Source organism: Amphiura filiformis, chromosome 5, assembly GCF_039555335.1.
Source record: "Amphiura filiformis chromosome 5, Afil_fr2py, whole genome shotgun sequence".
Taxonomy (NCBI): domain Eukaryota; kingdom Metazoa; phylum Echinodermata; class Ophiuroidea; order Amphilepidida; family Amphiuridae; genus Amphiura; species Amphiura filiformis.
Genome location: NC_092632.1, coordinates 33,525,328 through 33,544,267, shown reverse-complemented (window position 1 = coordinate 33,544,267; position 18,940 = coordinate 33,525,328). Strand labels below are relative to the sequence as shown.

The 18,940-nt window shown below is 35.4% G+C and overlaps 1 protein-coding gene and 5 non-coding genes across 6 annotated transcripts; all 6 read right to left on the bottom strand.

Annotated features, from left to right (window-relative positions):
- Window positions 1-1,077: 1,077 nt before the first annotated feature.
- Window positions 1,078-18,775, bottom strand: LOC140153015 (actin-related protein 2-B-like). Its single transcript, XM_072175602.1, has 9 exons — window positions 18,630-18,775; window positions 16,730-16,840; window positions 12,247-12,462; window positions 11,002-11,074; window positions 9,911-10,058; window positions 8,905-8,991; window positions 8,257-8,320; window positions 6,449-6,727; window positions 1,078-5,542 (listed from the first exon to the last, which is right to left on the bottom strand). Exons 1-9 carry the CDS (start codon window positions 18,675-18,677, stop codon window positions 5,372-5,374), a joined length of 1,197 nt encoding a protein of 398 aa, XP_072031703.1. The 5' UTR covers window positions 18,678-18,775; the 3' UTR covers window positions 1,078-5,371.
- On the bottom strand, window positions 6,281-6,350 carry LOC140153870 (small nucleolar RNA SNORD61). Its single transcript, XR_011859202.1, has one exon. It is a non-coding gene; the product is annotated as a small nucleolar RNA SNORD61 (small nucleolar RNA).
- On the bottom strand, window positions 8,772-8,841 carry LOC140153876 (small nucleolar RNA SNORD61). The gene has a single exon (XR_011859208.1). It is a non-coding gene; the product is annotated as a small nucleolar RNA SNORD61 (small nucleolar RNA).
- LOC140153872 (small nucleolar RNA SNORD61) lies at window positions 9,206-9,275 on the bottom strand. The gene has a single exon (XR_011859204.1). It is a non-coding gene; the product is annotated as a small nucleolar RNA SNORD61 (small nucleolar RNA).
- On the bottom strand, window positions 10,580-10,649 carry LOC140153874 (small nucleolar RNA SNORD61). Its single transcript, XR_011859206.1, has one exon. It is a non-coding gene; the product is annotated as a small nucleolar RNA SNORD61 (small nucleolar RNA).
- Window positions 11,763-11,832, bottom strand: LOC140153879 (small nucleolar RNA SNORD61). The gene has a single exon (XR_011859211.1). It is a non-coding gene; the product is annotated as a small nucleolar RNA SNORD61 (small nucleolar RNA).
- Window positions 18,776-18,940: the final 165 nt, after the last annotated feature.

Below are 18,940 nucleotides of genomic sequence, written 5' to 3'. Positions count from 1 at the left end.
ATTAAAATTTGATATTTTTCACATTTTGGAGATATAACAGTCCTCGAAGTAAATTTTATAAATTTAATGATATAGTCTTAAAGTGTAGGCCTATGTAGCTGGGAGGAAAAGCCGACGATCAATTGAAAATTTTGACCATTCATATTGAAGATATGGATTTTTTTTCCCCAAAAGACCTCATTTTTTTGATGTTTTGGGAAAAAATCCATATCTTCAATACGAAAGGTCAAAATTTTCAATTGATCATCGGCTTTTCATCCCACCTACATACATTTTAGGTAGAAATCATCCGATTTATAAAGTATACTTCCAGTACTGTTAAATATCAAAATATCAAGTTTCAATGATTTGCCATAAAATGTGTATTACATATACATTGCGAATTTTAAAAAATCAAAATTATTTGATATCAGAAGGCCATTCTTCGTATTCAGAATGCAATTCGATATGTCTGATGTGCTCTAATGTCCCACAATAAATACTGTCCAAACGTTCATACCCCTTCCTCTGAGTTTTAAAAAGACTTGAATACAATTGAAATCGACAATGTATTCAGTTTGAAAATAAAACGATGATCATAAGAAGTGTTTCGGTTATCTTATGATCAGAATAATTGAAGACATTGGTGCAGGAAGTCCTGAAGTAGTTTCAGGCAAATTAAGTGTTGCTTAAGGCGGGTCGAAGGGAGTATGACCTAGTGGTGTTTGCACTCAAATATTGAGGCAAAATAAAGCTGACACACAGGCAGGGGGTAAAGCAACTTTCAAGGGGCATAGTTTGACGAAAATGGTCCAAAATATCACAGTAGCCAGCATTCCACGCACACGGGGCAGAGGCAAGATATCACACTGGGAGGCATCTTTCTCTGGCTACTCACTTTTGTCACATCACTTCTGTTGACATAACCTGTGTAAATTTTCTCCAAGTCAGGCAATTTTAAATGAATGTCATATTGGGAAATAATCAAATTAACAACAACAAAAAATTCAGTAAAATTAAAAGGTACATCTTCCTGTACTTCTTGTCTTCATTTGTGGATAGTTTGCACTAGCAGACAATAATAATGCAATTCAACACTTGTCACTTTTTGTTTAATATTTTATTATTTGATTGCAATTTATAAAAAAAACAATGCTCCCAAGTGTGCTATTTAGCTTTTATGAAATGAAAGTGCTGTTCTTTCAAAGCATTGGTCAAAATGCTGTGAAAGGGTACAAAAAACTTCATTATTTAATACAAGCAATGTGTACTTGAGAATGGATTATAAAAAGTAGAAATCATGACATGAATGCTGGTTCTATCATTAATTCAAGACGTTGTCTTGTATTTAAATAACTTTTAAAAACTATAAAGGATTCTTCAGTAGCTTGACTGCAAAATGTGCCTAAATGTCAAAGCTCTTTTGACTGATTTGAATTGAATTGGATCATGCACATCCAGTGGTGAAATGCTCAGGAGCAGCTCCAAATAATACCAGGACAAAATTGACCACAGAATTTTTGCTGTTCATCTTACTTTGGGCCTGATTTAGGCCAAAATGGACCTCATTTTATCCCATTTTAGTTTTTAAAGTGCAAATTTTTGCACACTTCTGTCCAAGTAAAGCTTACCAGCAGAACACATTTCTACAGTCATATCATGATTATCATTGTGTAAAATATTGCATACCTCACCATTTTAAACACTCACTAGAAATGGTCAAATATATCAGATCTGGATATGCAGTTCTGACACAAGGAATAATATGTACCAAAAATGTAGAGTAATTACCTGAAGTTATCTAATATTCCAATGCAAGACTATCTATGACCCATTTAATTAGTAATTTGTCAGTCTCAAATAAATTTCACATGCATTGTGTGCTCACCAAATCATATTATAAAAGTCAGAATATTTGGTTATATTGTAAATTGTACTATTACGGGGTGCTATAATTATTGATGTCATGAAAAGCAACATCTTGAAGATATCCAGCTTCTGAAATTGGAAGAGTCAGAAAGACCCAGCATTCCTTGTCAATATGCAATGTCCCTGGATCTCATACAGCCTTTACGAAAATATTTACATTCCTTTTAGTACACTCAGAGGGCTTTCCATATGAAGCAACTGGCTCACTTTCATCTCAACTGTTCTGTTGGATGCAAGACATTTTTATGGGTAGCATTATCAGCCTGCAATACTTTTTTTGTTACATTGGCACACCTCACTGTATAAGTCAATGGCATAAAATTGCTTCACATTTCAAAAATTGGGTAGTAAAGTGATCAAAATTATTGAGTAGCATTTTGCGCCGCGATACTGGCTATGGCCAAGTTCTGGATATCAAGTTCCTGGCGAATAGCCAATCAGAACCGCCCTTCTGTGTTACCGCTGTTAACAGCTCCAAATCGACAGAGTGCTGAAGGACCTTGCTGAATAGTACATGTGCCATTTATAGTGAATATTGATTATCCAAATGCACCTATGAAAAGCCCTACTGAGGCATACTCTCTCAAACTGTAGCACTATATCCACCTCAAAAGTCCGAAATCCAGCTTTACAATTCCTTTAATAAGCATCACCTGGTTTGAAATTGAAGACGGCATTTCATCCTTTTTTCATTATATAATTTCAAACTAAAATATCTGTACACAAATGATTCTTTACATAAATCATATAATATATTAATTCACTTGAAACCATTATTTTCTCAAGTTCTATGTAAACTATATTCAATAGTTTACAGGTGTCCTCATATGAACAGTACAAGTTAAGTACCTACAGCATGCATTTAAATCTAACATCCCATTATCATTATAACCCCCTCTAAATCCCACATTACATTTGACATATAAAAATGGTCCTGTTCAATAGAACCCTTATTTCTCATGGATTTTGTTTTCTCCATTTAATTAAGGGGGATGCAAATTTTATTTTTCTTGTGTCATGGAAATAATGCCATTGACACCACTTTAATATCATCATTAGTGTTTAACTGATCCATAGTGCAAGTCATATTACAACCATAGAACAATTTGAACCCATTAGGACAACTCGGTCATGTCTTAAATGTGACCATCCACCAAAATGGGCTGTAAAGTTGGCATTTCCACTTTTCGATATATCAGAATTTACAATGATATATTGCATGTCCATATTGCTTGTTAGGAAGGTAGTAAAAAAATCAACAAATATGTTGAGAAATCCTTTGTTTTTTATTGTTCATTGAAAGGTTCTGCCAAAATTGCCTCTTTGTAGTTAATGGTTACAAATGCTGTTTAGGTAACTAGAGTTTCAATATGATATAAATAAGTAGAGTTGTACATCAAACATAATACAGGCTAATATGGTGGCCTATAAAAGCTTTATGGTGTTAAGCATGACTTTGTATCCTCCCAAGTTGACGTTCTCATAATGTAGGATTTTCTTAGTATCAACTACATACAAAGTCAGTATTATGTCATTAGATATTGGCCATTTAAAGATGAATGATCAAAGTTGGTCTGAATTATTGTTAGAGAACTTTGCCCAAATGGAGACATTTTCCTGGGATTACAATGCTCAAATTGTGGTATAAATCAGACTCATATATGCCTCTACATTGACCAGTGTTAACATACCATGATAAGAGTACACACTGTGGAACGCCATCATGGACCATACATAGCTCAGTCATACTAGGCTATACTATGACTATCCCAGATGACAATTACATTCCGATGTGGCAATTGAATGTGGGCAACATGCCATTTTAGACGTGTGCATAAATTGCACACATCTGCTATGTGCTGTAACCTCCCTGTGGACGCATTGTCATATGAGTGAACACAAACATTCGCCACATTGTGTTCATCCAATTGCCCATACCAGTTTCTCCCTTTACCTGCCTCGGTTACCGTTTATTATACATTGACCGATACATTCCACATTCATTTGGAGTAACCTGTTTTGTACAAATTACCTATTCAAATGAGCAATAGTTTTCCTATGTTTTCTAATTCAGGCAGCAGTCAAGGTACAATGCCCTCCCCTCCCCAACACTCCAATATAATATGGAATCTATTATAGCAGGACCTTCAAGTGAAGGACCTCACAGTGATTAGCCAAAGCTGCAAATGGTGCCATTCAATATTATGCATGCATACTGTGTTCATATCAAGAAATTTTGACCACTAAGTTTCTTTCACTGTTAAAAAGGCTTCTTAATATACATGATATACATTATTTGTTAAGAGAGTCTTTATTATTCATTTCATCTCTCAAACTATTTTCACAAGAAATCTAACAATTTCATAATGTAGTCAAAATGTACTTGATGCTGAAATCAAAATACATGCTCTTTAAAAATAAACCATAAAACAGCAGTGCGTGCACTTTATTTATTGCAGAATATATTTGGTGCAAGAAAACAAAAATTTACCAGTAACTGAACTTTTCCCCTTCAGTGTTCTGCACATCTTGCTCAAAGAATGCACCCACCATGAAGAGCTTCACTGAAGTGCTAGAAAATAAGTGTTGTCATACAGAAACAAGCCTAGACAAAATGAAGCTCATTCCCAGGAAAAAAATGGGAGTTGGAGAGATATTTTGGAATTTGAAGGAACATTTTGTTTCCCCATATAAGAAATACATATAAGATATTATTGGTAATTATTTTAGTCATGGAGTGAAATCTGGCTCATCTTACTGGAAAATTTTAAACATTGGGCTATTTCATTTGAAATCCATACGCCCCTATGGAAGAAATGACGGAGTCACCCATTCAGCAAGGGTGAAAATAAGTGGGAGACGGGAGCCGTTTAGCCCCTAGAAACCCTCAAATGGCCCCTGGTCCCATCTAAATTTAAGCTGACCAGGGGACACTTTTCTTCAGAAACTGGCCCCTGGTCACTACACCCAAAAATTCAATTCCATAGCCATTAATGCATGATGAACTTATTCAGAACAAATATTGGCCCCTTGTTGATTAGAAGTAGCCCCTAGTTCCATGTTGAATGAAGTGAACCAGGGGCCATTTTGTGTAAAAAGGAGCCCCTGGTTCATCATTTCTTATTTTCACCCTTGCCATTCAGGTAACCCCCTGTGCAGGAGATTATGGTCATGCATACCAAAGGGTGAATGGATTTCAAATGGAATAACACATTTTTCCAGCCCAGTAAAGCAACTTCATGTAAAACTAAAAAGTGTTTTTGTAATACCTGTATTGGATAACATTATACTGGTGAAACTGGTGATACTTTGGCAAAATACCCACCAATTACTCCACATGATGGCATTCCATGGGTAATAATAATATATCTATAATGAAAAATAAGTCTATGTACATACAAAATATGTCAACCTATGGTATGCTTAATTCTGGTCTGTTGGAAGGGTCAAGGGCAAGGTGTATCTATTTCACACTAACACCTAATTTCTCCAAACATCTGATGCCTTTTTCTTGATATTCTTCTCTTGTCATCCAGAATGTGTCTTTGTCTTTCATGATTTCGGCCAACACGGCGCCACCTAAGAACACCATGTGCTTACGCCTGGGTGGATCTTCAATGCGTATCTTGAATTTCTGTAATGAAGGGCAAATAAGACAAACATTGAAACATAGTAATTAACTCTTGATTACCACAAAACATAACAGTGCCAATATGTGACCCCTCAGCACAACTGAGCCCTGAAGTCGCCAATCATCATTTTTGAGATATTCAACCAAAATATTCTGCTTGAAATTAGCTTTAAAATGATGTATATCATGTCTATAGTACTTGACATTTAAGTAGTGAAAAATCAATAAAACAGTCAATAAATCCTTTGTTTCCTATTGTTTATTGTTAAGTTCGATGGAGCATATCTCAATAGTGGCACTGGCGACATCCGGGCTCAGTTGTGGAGGATGGTCACATATGTCAACTTCCCAAGGAAACAAAGAAAAATTTTGATGACGTCCTATAGATGAACACCCTTTCCTTAAGAGGGGGCAAAAAGTCTGATTATATTTGTAAAAAACTTGTGTAACTATCCACCAAAGTTTATCTTTTGAGGTTGGAATTTTCAATATTTCACACTTACGTTGCAGGGAGGGGGGAGCCTTCTTATGAAAGCACTTTCGTTTACAGGACATCGTCAAATTTTTAGGTTGTTCAACTTCAAATGACATAAAATCTTGCAAGAATTAATTTGCAGATCTCACCAAAATTCTTAATTCTGATAAATCTTACAGGTGTTTGGTTTGTTTAGATACCAAAAAATGTGAACTTGTACAATCAAACCTATACATGTTTCAAAGCTTTTTACACTCTGTGACTAAGTGCTCAGAACTTCTTAGAGGATAAAATACATCTTCACTAAAGGTCTGTGATGTTTAAGTTCATCCTTGCACAAAACTAGCACCAGTGCTATTCTAAAGTGCTATTTTAGTTTCAATCTCCAAAGTCCAAGCATATGCCAGTACTGATATTTAAGGAGAACAACTTACCGATAGTTTGGCTGTATCTCCCTTGAGAACTCTCTCCAGGTAAAGCTGCTTGATTTCTCTTTCAAACCTAGATGGCAAACCAGGGTACATAGTTGATCCACCTGACAGTACAATGTGTTTGTAGAACTCAGGTCGTGTGTCTATGTCTGCTGCATTGATGGTATTGAAGAGCAATTCAGCTATTCCTACACCTTCTACATTGATTAGATGTGGTTGGAAGAGGGCTTCTGGGGCTTCAAATCGTTCACCACCGACTTTGATGACTCGACCATCTGGAAGCTGTAACACAATAGTAACATGATGTTTTAGTCTCTCAGATAAAAATATTAACATCAGTTATCTACTAATAGTAAAGTATGCTCACATACACACTATTTGAATGAATTTAATTATATAAAGTATCCAACTTATCCAACAAGTGTGCATCTTTCCTTTTGAGTGGTGTTTTTATCTATTTACCTTGATAAAATAGTAATAATTCCGAGAACACCTTTCTTCATCATCATGCAACTTGAATAGATTGACAACTTGAATATCCTTACTTGGTAACAAATGATTTTTAGTGCTTTTAAGAACCAGATACTGTATACAAGTCTCTTCCACAATTTCTAATGACTCTGAGGGCTTGGGCAAGTCTCTTTGTGTTTGGACGCAGATAAAAAGAGGTGCAGATAACACTCCAAAAGGCAAAGTCCCCATTCTTTGTATTCAATGACAATTCTTGTTATACTTGAGGGCCAATCATTCTATCAACCCTATCTATCAGCGTGCCTTCTTGTTTATGTGAAATCAATATGCATGCATTCGCGTTTTTGTGAAAGATGTAAAAAATATCCAGCAACACGCACAAAGTGGGCATAGCAGTTTCGCCTGTCATGGAACGAGTGACCCTCATTAGATGCTGGACTTTACCAGTTGGTGAAGCAGCTGTAGATATTAGTTTGTGGTTTGATATCTTTGCACTTTTACACTATTTGAATTTATTTAGCTACCAGACAATACAATTCTACACAATCAAACCTGTTGAAAGTTTTCAACACTGAATCTGTAACTTAAGTGCTCAGAACTTCTTTATCTTCACAAAGTCGGATGTACGCTAAAGTTCATCCTTGCACAAAACTACCGTAATAGCTTTTGTCCTAAAGAAATGTTTACTTTCAATCTCTTGAGTCTTAAAAGGCATATCTGTTTAAAGGGGCATTCAAAGATTTTCTGTACAAAAATATTACGCAGTCACAGCTCTCTCAATATCCCTTAAAAGGAGTACCGTATTCATTCCAATAACCGCCCATGCCCCAATAAGCGCCCACCCAGCGACTTTGCAACAAACACAATATGAAATTATTAACCGCCCATCCAATGTTGTCAAAATACTTCCAGTAAGCTTACCTGTCGAGTGACTTTACATGAATGCATGTGGGAAATTGAGCATCAAAAGTATCCAAAATGTGCATAAAAATTAAATTATGACGCTATTTCATAGTGGCAGATGTATAGATATTAAAAATACTTCACAATAACCACCTGCAAATGCCTTTAGGCCAAGTTCGAGGTAATTCTGTCTCAAATTCGTATTTTTTGCCGGCGGTCGCCATGTTTACTCACAGTTAGTGCGCCCTCAAAAACATTTTGTCAATATAATATATAGACACATTTTGTGAGGGCGCACTAACTGTGAGTAACTAAATACTTTCAGACGGTGATTGATGACTAAAACAATGTAAAAAATAAGCGCCCACCCAAAATGACTTTGTTAAGCACCCTGGGCGCTTATTGGAATGAATACGGTATATGTATTGGGCACTTACTGTGTAATTTTCAACTAAAACAGTTGTTTCTGTGGCCAATTTCTGTTCTTGTTCTACATCATATCTGTAATGAGAAATAAAGATGGTGAGTAATGAGGCAGGTATTTGTCAAAGGTTACAGTAACTACTCAATATATGGTCATTTTTTTAATGATTTTTCCAAATAGTCTTTTCCACAAAATGTTAATTTTGTTAACATGATTAAGTGATTATATAACAGAATTTATGTCCAGTTGTTGCAAAATTCAAGATTTAATCTATATTTGCAAACAATTATGTAACTACAACCCTCCAAAATTACAAAAGAAGTGATGCATGACTAAAACAATCACTTATTGTTAAAGATGTGTCTGTTTTCCTAGCATACAGTACTAAATCAGACCATGAACAAATCCATTACAATTCTGTCAACCAATTTATATACACAACTTACAAAAACAAGTATATTTCCCATTTCTTTCTAAAATACTGATGGTCCATCACTTAAAAAGATCACAATTTGCTGACAGCGAACACTGCTCAGAACTTCTTAGAGGATTAATGTCAGGTTCATCAAAGTATTCAGGCTGAAGAATTCATCATGGCAGTAACTATCTTTCCAGTTCTTAACCTTTTCTGTATTTTGTTCAATTCTCCTTGATCACTTACCCTACATAACATAGTTTTTCCTTCATGATTCTAACTGTTTCAAAGTCAGCTGAGTGATTGAAAGCATAGCCTCTCAACAAAAAGAAGCTGTAAAGAAAACAACAGCAAGTGTGAATCAATTATATAATGTCATCCAATAAAGATATCCAAACCCAGTAAACATAGGTAAGTTTGTATAAAATTATACATTTTCAAAACACTTTAAAAGGCTCAAAACATTTCAACCATAAAAGTGCCAATTTTCATGTGATCATTTTGGGCACAGTGTTATTATTCTTAACTTTTAACACTCTGTGACCAAGTGCTCAGAACTTCTTAGAGGATAAAAATATATCTTCATCATCAATTCTGATGTTAATGTTCATCCTTGCACAAAATCACACATTTGTGCATGGTTACAAGATCTTTGGTAAAAAGCATAACAATTTACATAACAAGGTTAAATACAGTGTCTGAAAGGTACAGTAATAGTAGTGTTGGTATGGTTCTATTTTCTCTCTATTAAACGGGTTAATAGTCGGTACAGCATAACTGTTTTGGAACCACAAACCCTGCGGAAGATTCACTCCTCTTTTTAACAAGTCTGCAGCTTCCTATGCACATGGAGATATGTCTGTTCTGGTCATACATGTACCATGAGTCAGCATAGTTTTTATAACATTTATAAATTATCAGTTGCAAATGTTTTTAGCAAAATTGTAATGTTTTGAAAATGTTACTTATAAAACCTGACATTTAAAAAAAAATCCTGGCAACCCAATTGAAAATATTATGAAATGTGTTTGCTGGGAAACTTGCACAAATGTCCTCTCAGCAACCTGGGAATTTGCCATCAAAGTGTTACATGCCAGCTGATTATCACCATGTCCACTGGGTCATGTATTTAGTTTTGAACCACAATCAAAATTATTACCACACAAATGTGTACAGCATGTACTATCATTCCAAAAGATGTGTGATCAAGTTACCGCTGAGTTACATAACCACTTTTGTAATTGAATGAAACAAATATCTTACCTTGATTAGATACCTAGTGATGTCTCTACCGGCAATGTCAAGCCGTCTTGTGAGATGTGGAAGAGCAAAACCTTCATATACAGGACAGATATGTGTGACACCATCGCCTGAATCTACTACTACACCTGTCAAAAGACCTACACACAACAGGAAAACAGGTGGATGAAAAGTTAATTTGGAATGAGTAGAGAGGATTTAGTGACAGTAAACCACCATCAACAAGGGTTCAACAAGTACAGTCAGATTGAAAAACAAGTTGTCAAGCTTTTGTCAGAAAAACAGGACAGCACTATTTCCCCACACAAGGCCCATTTAGTAGTATTTTGAGGGTTTAGTGCAAGAAGGTGCATCTGCAATAGCTGCCATTGATCATGTCACATGTGTTTAATGTTGAATGCAGACATTGTTAAAATGTCTATAGGGCAGTTAATTCTTGCACTTGTCCCTTAGATTTTATTGCCAACACATGGAAGTGAAAAATTGCAATCAATAAAATACCTAGTTTGTGCATAATTGTGTCAACATGTGGTATTTGATACAGCCATGTCTGACATAACATAGCAAATTGATTCAATTGCTGGAAAAAAATATATATTTTCCGTAATTTTTCCCATACTACTTACTGCCAACTTTAAAACAAACAACAATTTGCCAAACACTGCTCAGAACTTCTTAGAGGATTAGAGTTAGATTCATCAAAGTATTCAGGCTGAAGAATTCATCATGGCAGTAACTTTTTTCCAGTTAACAGTTCTTTTATTTTTAGTATTTTATAACAACAGATCACTGATCCACTGAATTGAATTACTTCAAAATTCAAATTTTGTATAATCAGAAAATTAAAACTCAAAACCTGGAGTGTCATAAAGAGCAATCTTAGGACTCCAGAGACACCCTCTTAAATGTATCTCTAATGCATTATGTAATAATGTATCTTATTTCTCAAAGACTGAGTGACACCATGAGCAACATACCTAATCTTAGGACTTTTAAGATATACAATTTAAATATATCTCTGATGCACTATGCAATTATGTATTTTCAAATTTTCACTCATAAGACTGAGTGGAACAGACTTACCCTGGGCATACAGAGTTAGCACAGCTTGGATGGCAATGTACAGACCAGCAAAATTATACTTCTCAAACATTACCTAAAATAGTGAAGAGAGAGAGAGAGAGAGAGAAACAAATTAAGTTGAAATCTCATACAAATATCATTGCACATAACATGTAGGACTGTTGTCAAGTAGAATTTACATTGTCAACAATCATCAAATCTCAAGATCTGACAATGACAAGTTGTTGACAAAGCAGTCATCAAAATATTAAGTGCAGAGACCATGTCATGTGTATTTTTTACATCAAAATATTACCCCAAATACGCAATTACGCATCATCAGAATATTAGAATAATTTTTAATGGAAAGATAATATGCACCACTTACGAATGAAAAAGAAGACTCATGTGGTTATTTCATGGTAAATAATTGTGATGTTAAGCATATATCTTAAGCTTTTCTCTAACGACTAGTTTTTATCAACAATTTATCCATGCTTGTCGACAATCAGGAAGATTGCTTTGTCGACAGTATTGTCGACAACAGCCTTGTCAACAACCCTAATAATAGCATTACATAGTAATGTCTTGCTGACTATACAGATGAGCATTGCAATGGAGCTTGATTTTGATGATAAAAGATACTTCACTCAAATGAATTCAGCTTGCATGAACGTACATCCTTTGTGACAAGTCACTTTTTAAAGTACCAATTTTCATGTGATCATTTTGTTTGCCGTGTTGTAGATTATTATTCTTAACTTTAAACACTCTGTGACCAAGTGCTCAGAACTTCTTAGAGGATAAAAATATATCTTCACAATCAACTCTGATGTTAATGTTCATCCTTGCACAAAACCACAAAAATGCATACAAGACCTTTGGTAAAAAGCCTGAAAAATTGACCTAATAAGGTTAAATACATGTACAGTGAATGAAAGGTTCAGTAGTATTGGTAACGATTTGGTACTTTTTTCTCAATTAAATGGCTTTAAATTATTGTCAGTCTAGCATGACTACTGGAACATTTTAGCAGTTATCACACCCCCAGGAACAAGTCTGCAGCTTCCTATGCACATGGAGATATGTTTGTTCTATTCATAGTTCTACCCACCTATACCTGCACTAAAGCATCTATAGTGTAGGGTCTGAAGGTAAAGAGAAATTCTATAATTGCGTTCTTGTTACAGAGGCACATCACCAGAAATATAAACTAGAGAAAAATTGTGTGAAAACATGAATCACACCTGTAGGTAAGACACTTACTTCAACCATTTTTTCTCTATTCTTTGTTGGATTCATAGGTGGCTCTGTTAGCAACAATTTGGTCTCCGCTGGATTCACATTCATGATGCTTTCCCCAAATGTGTGATCCCAGACGTGCATCATATCGTCCCAATTCCGTACGATACCATTTTCCATAGGGTAGACTACTTCTAACATGGAGCGTAGCTGACTGGCTTCATCTCCTACCATCAAATCCTGTAGAAGAAATAAAATGTTTTAATACTTTTAAAATTAATAATAACAGAAATAAAACAACCCTTGTACAAACCAACATTTAAAACAACAACAAATAAAATCAAACTTGCCAATAAAAACACAACAGCTGGATTATGTCTTAATTACTAAAGAGAGATATTTTGATGGAAAACAGCATGATGAACCCGCTTAACCATATTTCAACTGCACACAAACCTCACTTTAAAATCTCCCTTGAACAAATATTTTGGGAATCAAAATGTGCAGAACAAATCAAAACAAAAACAAGATGATTGTTGAAGAATAAGATTCAAACATACAGTCAAAATGTAAAAGCAAGCAAAACATTGTTACATTGTAAACCATGCTTATCACAATTAATAATTAACACTCATAATTACGGGGTATTTCACTTACACAATGTGTTTTGAATTTCAACACTTGGGCATGCTATAGGTGTTGAACAATTTTTAAAGAGAATTTCATGCTGCAGGTTGTGAAAAGAAACTACAAACATAGATAAAGCAAGGAAATTTCAGAAGTATATCAAACTAGTTGAAGGAATGGAACACTTGTAAACTATCACACCGCAACATAATGTACCATCAGCACAAACAATGGAGGTTGTCAGTCTGTCGCCATCTTATGGGATTGATTGCCGTCATAGTGAATATGTCACACCTCAGTTACTGGTTCATGCTTGGTTTGCACACCTGTTAGCAACCCATTGACTTTGTATTGTGGTCATTTTGATTGTGGTTCCAAAGTCCAAACACAGATGGCGTGAACAAGTTGACCTGATTTGATGTTACACTACAATGGCAAATATGGTTGCATTTATATTAATTTGTCATGGGTGCGAATCCATGCAATCTTCTCTACCTAGGTTATCACATGATGATTTCCTTATACTTGAAAGTAATTATTAATTTACCCACAAGATGACATCACACCGACAACCTCAACATATCTACTTTTCTTCATTCAAATTACAAACTTTACTTCAATCCCACGTATTAATGAACAAAATCAATAACAGCAAACTTTTCTATCTTGGTAATTAAATTGTGTAAAGTGAAAAAGGGAAACTATGATGTACATATCATTACCTTTAACTGAAAAGAGCAGAGAGAAATGTAGTGAGAGAACACAGAAAGACAAAATACTGGGTTATTAATGATTATAGTTCACACAAAAATAAAATTACTTTCAGACTGCTTGCTTTTTTAAAAAGTTAAAAATATTAATTTTTAAACAGGCTCATGATATCCTGCATTTATCAGTCTAGTATTTTTTTGTTAACTTGATCAACACTCAATCAAACAATTTATTTGCTTATAATAGGGATGACCAATGAACCATCAACTTGATTAGAACACTCCCATAGACATGCAGGGAGCTCCACTGTGCACTGCTTGCACAGACATTTCTAAATTGAGCTCATTCTTTTATTTTTCATAATTTTTCTGTAAAAATTGGGGATGTTAATGCCAATTATGTTTTGTAACTATCTTGCAAATTACAGCAACATAACTTATTTCATTTTCCTGTAAGTGCGAGTCAAAATTGGTCCATCGCCACAGTGCGCTTTAATTGCCAGTGGCTGAGTTCAGCACTGCTCAAGAATGGCACAAAATATTCATGTCAATAAGATCAGGTGAACAACATGGCCTACTGAGCTGTAATTTGGCAGAGTTGCCAGTAATACCTCTATCATACCCTCTTTAAAAAGGTTAAAAAATTGAACAAGTAGATCTCGAGTTACAAATTAAATCACCAGCTTCCCTTTGGAATTTCCATACTCCTTTCGAATCATGCTAAGAAGACACCTTTCTGAACATAAATGTGAAGTTTCGTGCTCATTCGATGTATTGTTCACCTGATTTCAACCCTAAACGTTTTCTTATATTTAGGCCTATACCATCTACAACTTGCTGCTGGCTATACCTTGTTTAGAACTTTCAAAAGAAGTACCTATACCTGAATGTGCAACCATAACTGTTTCAAAATAGCCCTTGAAAGTCATGCAGCTAACTTCGAGGTCATGCATTGAATTGTATTGAATAAGGAATACTACGGGAACCCGGGACGGGAACCAGCACCTTTTGTTACAAGTCACACATGAGCATGATGAGTGAAGTGGATAACCTCTATTGTTGTGAATGAGTCAATGAGCTTCAATGACACTTAAGATTTTCTTTGCATTACACCTACTAATTGGTCATATTAAACCCAATAACATTGAAATTTTTGGTTGTGAAAAAAAAAGTTCACCTGTACTTAGTGCAATTTTGATTTTGTGCCATATCGGCCATCTTGGATGATTTTTGCCAAATGTTCTCTAAATGCATGATTTCAATGCCTCGGTTTGAAAAAATAATTTATGCCATTGACTAGTAAAGTGCCATTTCATAAGAAACCCTTTGATACTTTCACAATATGCTTGTTTCATGTTTGCATATATGTTAAAATAAAGAAATATATAAAGGTAAATATATGCTTATGCCAATTTTGCTCCCAATTGCTATTTTTGGACCTTGTCATTTCATTTCGTTCCAATGACCGGTCAGAATGGGAAACTTTGAAAATTCATAATTCGAAAAGTTTTTGACCACCAAAATACTTCTATTGATGAGTTCTATCCAGAAAATGATCTTTTGTAGCAATAGGGGCAACATGAAATTTTGATGGTTATCCCTACTTATAAGGGCACATAGCATGGTCTTAGGCACGATTTGAAGGTTTGGGTGTGTAAATTTGAAAAAATGGGTGCATAAATTCAAGATTTGTGTGCAAAGTATAGGCCGTGTGGGCAAAAACTGGGTGTGTATACAAATTTGGGTGTGTAAAACACTCTCTACACACGGCTGGCTGCCTAAGCCCTTAACTCATAGCGACGTATGCACAGTATTTTTGTGGGAATTTAGAGCACATCAGACATGCCAAATTGCATCTGAATACAAGGAATATCCTTCTGATATCAAATAATTTTGATTTTTTGAAATTCATGATATAATTTATAATACAAATTTTATGACAAATTAAAAATAAATTATATTTTCGACATTTAACTTTTTAAATCTTATGATATGTATTTACAGTGTATGTAGCTGGAATGAAAAGCCATCCATCATATGAAAATTTTGACCTTTCATTTTGGTCTTTTTTGGAAAAAAAATGTATATATCTTCAATACGAAAGGTCAAAATTTATAATAATGAAATTTCCTCCCATTACATACAATTTAAGTACATTATACTTTAAGATTCATAATTTACTTTGAGGACTGTCAAATATCAATTTTTAATAATTTGCCATAAAGTTTTATATCACGACTTAAAATTTTTTGATATCATCAGAAGGACATTCCTCATATTCAGAATGCAATTTGGTATGTCTGATGTGCTCTCAGGCCCATAAAAATACTGTGCAAAGGTGAGTGACCGTCCCCTTAAATGCTCTTCATAATATACATCTCAAAGTAACTACCCCCCTTGAATAATGGCCATTATTAACAAACGGGCTATTGTATTACAAATCTGTAAAATGCGTTGGAAGCAGAATTTATTTCTGCCCATTTTTGACACCACATTTGATATAACCCAGAAAACAATAAAACGCCGGTTAATTTAATGTAGCGAGGTTCAGATAAGATTTGGAAGTTGCACTTGTTAACATTAAAGTTACAACAATACAAAAAGACTCAGATATCATTAATTTTTTTTACATAGATTTCCTTTCATTATACTGAAGACAAATCAATAGATTTTAGTGCAACTCTCAAATCTTGGGTACATTGATTTTAAACGTACACTGCGACATCAATATTTACACAATTGCTTCAAATGAGGTGTCAAAATGCTCAGAAATATATTCTGCTTCCAACGCATTTTACAGATTTGGTACACAATAGCCTATTTTTGAATAATGGCAATTATTTAAGGGGGGTAATTACTTATTTTGAGATGTTTACCTACGGTAACACTATGATATACAGGCAGGGCTGTAGCTACTTGTACTTGTAGCAAATTAGCGGTGGGCTCAAAAAGCAAGTGGTGTGCTCTGCAGTCCACTGTACATTTTGTAGCTACAACCCTGATCATCACATAATTGTGCAATTTATATTAAAATGACAATTTTTATGAGAGGGCAAGATAACCAATTTTTATTTCCAGGTACCGGTACCATAATAATTTGGAAATCAGCCAACAAGGGTCCTAGATTGATATTGACACAATTGTTCAGAAACTTCCAAGAACTGACTTACCTTGACTTCTATATCCCCTACTTTGGCTGTAGATCTGATGATTGGTCTTCCCACAAGGGACGGGAAAATGTGTGCTGGAAAATTTGTTCCTGCATAGCCACATTTCACAAACTGTGTAAAGAAGATATTAAAAAAGAAAGACTTAGTCTTAATGAACATTACTCAGTTCAACTTTACCTGCATTTGGGAATTGTGACTCAAACTTTTATTTCATCTCCACCTGTAATTATAATTTATGTGGGTCGTGGAGAATGTACAAGTGTACAATGCAGGGGGTGAACTGACTGGTGTCTGAGGGGGATGTGCCCCCCCCCCCTGAGAAGTTGGAAATTGTTTTAAAATGAAAGCCCCAAAAACCCAATTATTATGGCAATGCCAATGTCATGAAGCCATTTGGTGCAACAATTTTACACTATGCTATAATTATCATCATATTCATTCAGAAGTGCCAGTGCAGTGTCTGTCTGCTCTTTCTGATCACGTATAAATAAGAAAGGTCACCCGATGCTATGCAGCTTAACCAGCGAATGAGCTTGATCATCAACATCAGGCCTCCAGAAAATGTTTTGCTGTCTGGGAACTTGATGACAAGTGCTGGACATTTTCTGTGAAATAACTGAAATCAAATAGGCCTCTGTGCGGCGTGCGCGTAGCGGACATCACGAGCGAGCGAGCGAGTGAGTCTAACCATCTGGCGAGCGAGTCTAACCATCCATGCCATCCAGCATGCATGTTACATATTATTTTTAACAAGGTCCTATGCACATGCATGACGTCCCGTGCAGCGCTGTAGCCTGTATACTCGAACGCAGAAGCACCTTAACCAATGCAACCTTGCAAGAGAGACTATAAAACTATTACTTGCATGATTGACGAGTAAACGCGGATCTCTGGAACACTTTTTGAGGTGATTTCATCCCAACATCAGGGATTTGACGGGGTTCAAGTTTAGATCGAAATACCCCCGAGCGATATAGGGAGAGATCTTGGATCTTATACCTCCAAATAAATACTCCCTACAGAAGTTTTAACTGGAGGTGTAAAGATGTTGTCCTCTTCGACGCATGCGCAGTGTTGCCAAAACTTTTCAGTGTCAAGGCGCGGCGCATTGACTCGCCAGGCCGCGGTAAAGGATTCTCAAGTAGCCCAATTTTTCATGCTTCAAAAAAGCGCCCAATAACGGATATTTGGGCGGATTTACCCAATTTAGAACATAAAACACCCAATTGGGCGGAAAAGCACTTGACATTCAAACTTCCGGTACTTACTGGGAAGTTACTGACCGATCAATAAAATGGTCACAAAAGCCATTGTAACTTCAATTTGGAGCTTCAAAGACTCAAAACCTTTATAAATCGGCTAAATTGAAAGGAAAATACATTAAATTACTGCCGCGGCCTGAGACTGGCAAAAGTAGCCCAATTTTAGACAAGTAGCGGCATGCTTTTTTGAGTAGCGGCAAGCGATTGCCAAGTAGCCCAATTGTGCGCCTAAGGCGCGGCGTTGGCATCACTGCGCATGCGCACCAAATGACCAATTGCGGACGTTCAATATTAAACAATCATGACAATGTGAATGTCAATGAATTGTCAATGTCCAATGAATGAGCTGAGTGGTCTTTGGACAGTTTGGTTTGTCCTGTTTGATTTGCTTTTATTATATATTATCATGATTTACAATCAAATTTAAAGTAACCAATGCTGGAATCGAAGTGAGGCACCAAGGCTAAGCTACGGGTGGGGGCGGGGATAGTATGCCATAGACCCTGGCCTGTAATTTGATGTGAATACGAGTCACTTCCTGTTTCATTCGGAAAACAACCCTCAGATTTTACCCTCCTTGCGCGAGTCATTATTTCATGATCTGTACAAATAATACACTATATGGATGAATTACTTACTCCGGTACCATTATCACAAACAATCACTTTCTTTCCTTGACTATCCATGGCAGATGATAAAGATTGAAATTATTAGCCACAAAAGTCACAGGACGGTCTGTCGTCAAATTTGACACCGCCTATATTTTGGTTTCTTCTTCCTGTTTCATTTCGTTTTTTATGGTCATAGTTTCAGTAAAATAAAAATAAAAATAGACTTATAAATCTAAACTGTAATTTGAATATTTGTTTTACTGTTTTTTAGTGTGTTTTTCTTATTTACTTTTTTATTTTTTGCCTTCTATATTGTAAAAATAGTGATATTTCTTGTA

Bases quoted from the DNA above. Each gene is read 5' to 3' on its own strand.
- LOC140153015 (XM_072175602.1), bottom strand. From the start codon at position 18,677: ATGGATAGTCAAGGAAAGAAAGTGATTGTTTGTGATAATGGTACCGGA. The intron at 11,075-12,246 runs GTAAGTGTCTTA...TCACTATTTTAG, and splicing joins ATAGAGAAAAAATGGTTGAA to GTAATGTTTGAGAAGTATAA. The intron at 8,992-9,910 runs GTTTCATTCAAT...TTTTCTTTACAG, and splicing joins CTAATCAAGGTAAGATATTT to CTTCTTTTTGTTGAGAGGCT.